The sequence below is a fragment of the Ostrinia furnacalis genome, unplaced genomic scaffold, assembly GCF_004193835.3.
Source record: "Ostrinia furnacalis isolate ACB-3 unplaced genomic scaffold, ASM419383v2 OfSCF1653, whole genome shotgun sequence".
Taxonomy (NCBI): Eukaryota; Metazoa; Arthropoda; class Insecta; order Lepidoptera; family Crambidae; genus Ostrinia; species Ostrinia furnacalis.
Window position 1 is genome coordinate 295,837 of NW_021131892.1, and position 9,163 is coordinate 304,999.

General features: G+C 38.0%; 1 protein-coding gene across 1 annotated transcript; it reads right to left on the bottom strand.

The window, feature by feature from the left end:
* Window positions 1-289: 289 nt before the first annotated feature.
* On the bottom strand, window positions 290-6,314 carry pont (RuvB-like helicase pontin). Its single transcript, XM_028305292.1, has 10 exons — window positions 6,109-6,314; window positions 5,662-5,790; window positions 5,408-5,582; window positions 5,114-5,316; window positions 4,689-4,857; window positions 4,329-4,420; window positions 4,145-4,251; window positions 3,847-3,949; window positions 3,506-3,597; window positions 290-613 (listed from the first exon to the last, which is right to left on the bottom strand). Exons 1-10 carry the CDS (start codon window positions 6,247-6,249, stop codon window positions 454-456), a joined length of 1,371 nt encoding a protein of 456 aa, XP_028161093.1. The 5' UTR covers window positions 6,250-6,314; the 3' UTR covers window positions 290-453.
* Between the last annotated feature and the right edge of the window lie 2,849 nt (window positions 6,315-9,163).

The window sequence follows — 9,163 nt, forward strand, 5'->3', positions numbered from 1 at the left end:
GTGGATGTGGGGTCTGACTGCTGCGTGATTGGTGGATTTTGACATAAATCTGTCAATGTCATGTCAAAAATAACCAATCATGCAGCATTTGGACTTCGCGTCTACGTATTGCCATCTGGCGGATTTTTCATTCGCGAAAACCCTCATTCTGAGAAAATTCTGACTAAAGCCTGGTCCGTGAGCCTGTAGAATTTTGTCCAATGACCCCAAGCTACCCATCCTTATCGCTCGCGCGTAATTATGTTGCTATCGCGCTCGCACACTCACTGCGGGCGCCCGTCGCACAGTCTCGATAGCAATATAATTACGCGCGATCGATAAGGATGGGTAGCTTGGGGTCATTGGACAAAATTCTACGTGCTCACGGACCAGGCTTTACACATCGATAAAGAGAATTCTTTTAGAATAAGCTCTCCGCTTAAAATGAACGAACGAACGAATGAACGAATGGGATTACTTCATGAACTTGTCGGATTGCTGCGTGAGGATGCGCGCCGAAGACTTGGCGTCGAGGAAGAGCGTGTGTACCGCGGATATGTGTCCCGGCGCGATGCGTGACGCGCCGTCCGCGCGCGCCGTCAGCGCTGCCGGTGTCAGCAGCTGGGCCGCATACCTGGACACAAAGGTTCAACTCCTTAGGCCCTTTTCACATGTTCCGGTTATCCGGTACCCGGTGGTGAAGTGTATGGGCATGCCGGATTAATGAGGGCTACCGTTTTAGCGCTCACCAGTTGGCGCCACTGTAGAGTAAGGTCCTGTCACTTGCTAGTCGCGAAGACAGTGGCGCCAGCTTGTGAGCGCTAAAGTGGTAGGACTATCGCATTTGCACTCATCAAGATGGCGCCACTGTAGAGTAAGGTCCTGTCAATCGCCAGGGGTGCCAACTGTTAAGTATAAAAACGATAGCCCTCATTACGCCGGAACATGTGAAAGCTACGTACCATGCCCATACACTTCACCACCGGATACCCGGCGCCGGTTAGCCGGCAACCGGGACGTGTGAAAAGGGCCTTAAGGTTCAGCCAAACCAACGCGATCAGCCGGCGTGCAAGCGATGGCGATCAATGCATTTAAGTCTGATCGCCATCGCTGCACGCCGGCTGATTGCGTGTGATCGCATTGGTTTGGCTGAAACTTAGGACTCGGCTACTTTTTCAAATAATTGATCAACAAGTGTTCTTTAAACTGGATGCAAAATAGGAGATGTCATTAAAACAAAGCAGTAAAGTGGTTAGTGCAAATACCAGATAGGGGTTAGCCCTTAACATAAATAAAAGGCTGCAGGTACTCTCTATTGCTTGAAATTTTAAGTATGATGGGGCATAGTTTGGCCAAACTTATTAAGAATTTTTTAGGAATATTTTATGCTGTTAACTGTACTATCAACAGCACATCAGCTCACAAAAATCGCTTTTTTTGGAAATATCTCATTTCCTATGGGTTTTTTGCTATTTATATTTATTTATTTTTAATATTGTAGAATACAAAATTCTCTACAAATTTTGTTCAAAAATTTTTTTTATACGGTGAACCGTTTTCGAGATAGAGGGCGGCCGCTAGTACTTATAATAAATCTGTAGAGGTCAATTCTGTACATGAAATATATTTTCAAAATAACTATCAGGGGGTGATTAGTGATCGATACTGATGCCAAAAATGCAATCAGTAAAATTTTTATCTGTCTGTCCGTCTGTATTAGAGATGAAACGGATATTCGGTAACTATCCGGTAGGCCGGATATCCGGCCTAAATTTACTATCCGGCCGGATACCGGATAGTAACTCACTATCCGGCCGGATACCGGATATTAAAAAACTACGACAATTTCCTATTAATAAAATGAAATACATTAAATCTTTGGGGTAAACATCAATAAAATGGCTTATAATAATGACGGCTTTTATTTAAAGTCCAAAAAGTTACAAAAAAGCCATATTAAGGCCTTTCAAAAAACTAATTTCTTTTTCTGGGCTATTCTCTCTAATGACGAATACATATTATATGGTAAATATCTGTTAATGTTAAAATATTGCCAAATAAAGGACATCATCCATTTTGGTCCAAAAGCAAAAGTGCCGGCCAAAAAATAAAAGTGCTGTATTCTGACAGAATACGTCCGCCTTAGCATTTATTTAAGGCGGACGTATTCTGTCAGACTACAACACTTTTTTTTTATTGGCAGACACTTGATTTTGAACAAAAAATGTATGAATCGTCGATGAATTTTAGATCTCAAATACTCGAAGCACAGTGGTGCTACAGCTTTGGTGCCATAGTAAAAAATGCTAAGGCGGACGTATTCTGTCAGAATACAGCACTTTTTTTTATTGGCCGACACTTTTGATTTTGAACAAAAAATGTATGAATAGTCGATGACTTTTAGATCTCAAATACTCGACGCACAGTGGTGTTACAGCTTTGGTGCCATAGTAACAAATGCTAAGGCAGACGTATTCTGTCAGAATACAGCACTTTTTTTTGTTGGCCGGCACTTTTGATTTTGGACCAAAAATATATGAAACGTGGATGATGTCCTTTTCGCTATTCAATCACACACTCACGATGGCAACCAAAATCGTCCGAATTAATCTGCCCCCTAGACAAGTGGCAAAATCTGACATTCTATTCGGATGAATTCGATTTTCGAAAAGTTTAGTCTAGTCTACTAATAGACCCACTGATCGCGTTCGAAACACCTGTGCGGCGCTAAACTCGTCACGACATGCAACGAGACAATGGGCCAACTATCCGGCCGCCGGATATCCGGCTATCCGGCCTAGCAGCTGGCCGGATATCCGGTATCCGGTATCCGGCCAAACAACTATCCGTTTCATCACTAGTCTGTATGTTCCTTATAGAAACAAAAACTACTTGACGGATTTTAACGAAACTTGGTACAATTATTTTTCATACTCCTGGGCAGGTTATAGTATACTTAGGAATTCCCACGGAAACAGGAATTAGCGGGAAAATCCTTTTGTATGAAAAATCTAAACGCTTAACGGAAGTTAGACGCTTGAAAAATGGCATGTAGGTACCTTAGTAAAAGTAAACAACAAGGAATTCCCGAAATTCCCACGGGAATTAGCGGGAAAATCCTTTTGTATGCAAAATCTAAACCGCTTAAGTTGACCTGAAGTGATGCAGTGACCGCGCGCTCTCCGCCCTTTATCTCGAAAACGGTTCACAGTATAAAAAAAATTTTTAAACAAAATTCGTGAGAATTTAGTATTCTACAATATTGATAATAAATACAAATAGCAGAAAACCCATAGGAAATGAGATATTTCTAAAAAAAAGCGCAAAAAACCGATTTTTGTGACCGTAGATCTTGAAATTTAATAGTTGCTTACACCCTACCATATGTAGGTTTTGAGACAACTTTTAGGGTGTCAATATACACGTATTTACAGACTTACAGCTGGGTATCTCGAATTCCGAGGTGAACTTACTAAAATGACTGGACTAAAATGCATTTGAAGAAGACTATTGTTGCACAACATACCTAAGGGTGCTGCTAGCACCAACTTCGGCGAGCGCAGCCAGGGCATCCTCGTCAATGGCGATTCCTTCTGTAGCTGCACGCAGTTTTAAAATCTGTAATGACACGACATTCATATTATCTTCTATATAAAAATAAGTCGGGTTTTCCTCCCTGACGCTATAACTCCAGAACGCACGAACCGATTTCCACGGTTTTGCATTCGTTGGAAAGGTCTCGGGCTCCGTGAGGTTTATAGCAAAGAAAATTCGGGAAAAGGGGGTAAAACAGGATCCACGCGTACGAAGTCGCGGGCGGCCGCTAGTTAGATAATAAAAAACTTTACAATATAGAGCGTAACATACCTGCAAAAGTTCGGCTTTGTTGTATGGCAAAGTACGAATTATTAGCAGCCTATCTAAAAGATCGAGAGGGATTCCGTGCGGTGATATAATGTCTTCCGTGCCTCTGAAATATTAGGCAATAGTTAATATTACACAATTACTAGTACATTTTATTATAGCTGTTTCCTTTAAGGCCTTTTTATGCCGCGGCGAGATCTAAGCTAGCTGTGATTTTTGAAAATAGTGTGAAAAGATTCCCAGAGGTAAGATATACAGAAAGTCTGCCCTTACAAATAACATGTATGTACCAACTGCTTACCTAATTTGGCATTTTCCTCTATTGGTAGCGAATATTACAATAGGTGCAATCGCAGATTCTAGGGCGCGATGTAAGTATGTGAACGTTTCAATGTCTAACATGTGAACCTGCGAAAAAAAATATAATTTAGTTTTTAAATTATATCAGTCCTTATTTAAAACATAGAAAGAGACTATTTACTGACCTCATCAATGAATAATACTCCAGGAACTAATTCAGCAATGCCTTGATCAATGTATTTGTTGACCACTTTGTTTATTTCTTTCCTAAGTTTATCTGTAAAAAACATAAAAATAATTCTATCATATTAAATCAAATCAAAAAGACGTTAGTCTTTTTTAAATGGCATAAGTATTTTTTTTCTATAAAATTGTAATTTCATCAAAAATAAACAAAGAAACAATTATTAAAGATATTCAACTAGTGATGGGGAATGACCACAGAATAAGAATTGAGAATAGAACATTCATCTATATGTAGCAAAGTTTGTATCTTCCTACCCAAAGGACATACAAATTCAATAAGGTAATAAGGTAGTAATCACCTGTAATTTCAGTCTTCTTGGGCTTCATCAGCTGCCCCATCATGGACATGATGTCATGGCCACCCTGCGGTCTTGCGTTTGCGCAGTCCAAGTCGTGCAACGTTACGTCTTGCACTACCTCCTTCTTTTTGTGAACATCTCCTTTTGGCAGTGGCACATATTCCTCCGCCTAAGATATTAAGAAATTCAAATTATTTATTACTGTGTAGGCCCTTTTTAGGACACTTATACTCATGTTCCAATATAGCCAGCCCTTCCACCACCACTTTGGGACAACCAGCTGTTGCTGAGAAGTTGTGGAAGAAACTCATTCAATATTACCAACTTTTCTCAAGAAAAAGGCTATGGGCTGACAGAAAAACCAGATAAATGCATCCCTTCAGATGTTAACTTTCATTTTAAGCAGATTATTTTAACTTGTTTACCTCTAAATCAAACTCGGTGGCAAATGTGTCACTTCTGCCTTGGCGTTTCACTGCACCAGAATTGGCTTCAATGTAGATTACGTCTCCAACCTCCACCTTCTCTTTCTGTAGAGATTCATATATTGTTGGATCTAGTTTCAATTGTTTTGTTCCTTTAGCTGTTTTGAGCCCGATGATAACATGTGAAACTGTTTTTCCATAACCTGAAATTTATTATCAGTATGTCACACATTCCCATCTCAAAATTTGTAAATCGTTTTCCAACTAATAAAATTAAAAAAAGGTTGGTCATACCTCCTGCTGGATTTTCAGTTTCAACAGGTGTTAGCTCAGTGACCTCACCCTCGTAAACCTCTTTGGTCTCTCGGATACGTAGTCCAATGGCTCGGCGGAAATTCTCCATCAACACTTCTGTTTTCTTTATCTCGGTACTGTATACTTCACTGCCGACCATTGGACAGAATGGAACCTATAAATGATACAAGATTTGCAAATAAAGGAAATACAGGACTTCACTATTTTAAGTACCTAATCAAAATGAAACTTACTTTGTTGCCAAGTTCCTGCGCTATGGCTAGAGCAATGGCAGTCTTGCCAGTTCCAGGTGGCCCAGCCAGCAACAAGGCACGCCCTGCCATTTTTTTGCTTCTAATCATATCTACTACTATACCAGCAGCCTGAAAAACATTAATCATTGATAAAAAAATTTGACTATCAAAGAACATTGCTGAAATAAAATTTTAATCGCCTGTCGATTATATTCTACTAATAATGCACGGTACAAGTATCAGCACATATTATCTATTAAAGTGAAAAATTCCCCTAATGTGAGCACCATGGTAACCAAAAACATAACCTCATTGTTTGATCAATATGCAGTTACATTTATTAAAATTTTTGGATTTTACACTGCTATCTTAATCAAAAAAATAAAGAATATTATGCTAAGCATCTACATAAACGCTGTTTTAAGCTAAAGATAGGATAAAACTTACTTCTCGGGCGGACTCTTGGCCCACGAGACCGGCTGCCATTTGAATAGGAACACCATTTTCGTCTAAACCCAAACCTTTTATGTGGGTGTGTGCTGATATTCTTTGCGTTTTCGCAGTACTCTTAACTTCTTCTATCTTCATTTTCAAAATCTATTGCAAAAATTTCCAACCACCACAACAACAACGATCAAGCAACCAAGCATGAAGCTACAGATAAAAATGGAGGGCAAAGTTGGGAACAAAACTTGAGTCAAATACCTACTTATATCTATCTCGCTCTCTGTGGCCCTACCTCTCTTTTTAGTGTGAACTGTAGTATTGCTATCTTCTTATTTAAATCTCCTTGTAAATTCTTCGAAATAGCCAATTCACTAACCAAATAAGAAGTTAAATAAATAAATAATTAATATTTGAAACTTAGATTACCTAGTTAAATAAAAAATCACAAAATTGTCGGCCATTTAGGCTTAATGTGTTGGCGAATCAGGGAATTACAATCCCAATTTCTGAGGTATCGGTAATGTGGCAACATCGGCCGAATCCGGCCCATCATGGCGGTTGTTTACTATGCAGTTGATTTCGTTTGAGATTTTTCAAGGGACCTTATCATTGTTTTGTCTGAAGAAATGGTGCAAAATTGTATAGTGCGTGGTTGCGGTAGTTCGTGTTGTCCTGGAAGTGATATAAAATTCCACGCGTAAGTGTTTATTTCGTGATTTCTGACAGTGGATCATTGTTAACATATTTCTTTGTATTTTCACAGTAATTACTTCCTAAAACGTTTTACCAGTATTTAAACTTATTATTAAATGTTACATATGTCAAGAAAAAGAAGATTTTACATTGAGTTTCATTGACTTTGAGCAAATTTAAAATTTTTGTTTCTATAAGACATTTTGAAGTAGTATGACCATATTGAGGATATATCTGGGACTTTCTGTGGGACCTTACTTATCTAATTTTGCATAATGTTTTCTACGGCCGTTTACTGTAATCAATCCATATCCAAATCCGTCTGTCAACTGCCAAATTAAAATCTGTTTTCTATCAAATATCCACAGTTTTCGATGCCTTTACACTTTCTTAATGTTGTAATTCATCTTAAAACAAAAACATCGAAAACCTTTTTTCATAATCATATTAAGTGCACTTTATCAAGACACACTGTTTAAACGTAAATCAGTCTTTGTCGTCCTGAGAAAAATAAATAAAAGGTTACCCTACTTAGAAAGAGAGAGCCTGCCCACAGAGAGCGAGATAGTGATACATAGGTTGTGCTTCAAGTAGGTATTCTAAGTCTGGCCTCCATTTTTATCTTTAGCTTCATGCAACCAAGCAACTGCGAATGAATGAATGAATGAGTGGGTTTAATATCAGTCAGCAGTCAGTCGGACGGACCCACAGATATGGATTAGAGTAGATACAGCAAGTTGATCGTCAAAGCGTGCCATTCCGATATGTCCAAATGGACATACATGGTTGAGTGATGTTCATGTAATCCGATTACAAAAATCGGTTACGATGATTTTACGAGGACAGTAGTACGAACACGGTAGAAAGAAGAAATTATTTACGGATTGAGAATTGTAATTAACAGCACAAGTAACAAATAATTAATTAGAATAAAGTAGCAGTAGAAGAAGTATAAAGTAGCATTGTTTTTAATACATATCCTGCGATGTACTATTAAGAGTTAAAACCATGGTCCCTGTATGTGGTGCACTCATACCGATCCCAAGGAACCGTACTTACTCATAACAATAAGACACCCCAATTTTTAAGAAGAAACAGTGATTGGCTTGAATCTCCAATTAACTGGGTCTGGCAACTAGTTTTTGATGAAGACAAAATTGAGGAAAATGTTCTGTTTCTGAGTTAATTTATGTAACGTGTAATTCATCTTTTTTTCTGTTTCTGAGTTAATTTATGTAACGGTTTCCTCGGGATAAAGGAAGTAGTCGAAGCATGTAGTGTAGAAGTTGGCATGTTTTCGGTAATAGCATCTATATATTTTAACGTTGTTTTTTCACTAGGTTCAGTAATTGAACCAACATTTTCCTCAATTTTGTCTTCATCAAAAACTAGTTGCCAGACCCAGTTAATTGGAGATTCAAGGCAATCACTGTTTCTTCTTAAAAATTGGGGTAGAGATAGATGACAGTTTGTCCATCGTCCATTAAGATTAGTACAAAAATTCCGGCAAACTTTTTTTAACTTAACACTGTTTTCTTCTGACAAATGTACCATTTTCTGCTAAAGGTGATTACAAAGTTCCTCACTGTCCATGAAAGGTTTTAAGGTATTTCTTAAGACTACGAACAAATCTATATTATTCACAATAGCTTCCATTGTAATTACATGTTAAAACCACATTTAAAGTTGAATGTTATTGGTGACGTTACACAGCCCAAACTAAATTTAAAACAAACAAACAATCCTTATCTGTTTTTTACCCCCACCCCTGACCATTATCTGCTTATTCGCAAAACACGTTATTTACGAGGTATGAGTAACTTCATTGTTGTTTTAAAGTCATGTGCTGATAGGAAAGAAAGGGTTTAACAGATTCTGAGAATAGATAACAATGTCACCTAACGATAAAATCACTTTCTAGTACCGTAATCGAAGCTTTTTCTAAAAAAAAGAACTAAAATACAATTACAAAAAGAGTCAATTTTAATTTTTTTCGTAATCGTTTAACAGGCTAAGTTGCGGTTTGGAGCAGCTGGAAATAGCTTAGAATATTAATAAATAATGCAGTTATACCGACCTAGGTTGTTTCAAGTCACGACCTAGCAGGTCTTCGGAGAAAATTAGCACTTTATGTCTCGTTTCATACAAAAAAAACACAAATTATTTTTTTTAAGCTAAAGTATCAGGTTTAGAGAAAAATGTGATATGACATGTCGTGATGAGTGAGCAAAGGACTATCGATTAGCAATTTTTAAAATTCGATTTTCCGAAAAAAATCCCTATGTCCACTTTAATGCCATTTCGATCCACCGTGCACAGATATGGATTCGGACAATTAAAAACAAATGAACGAGGAGTGAAC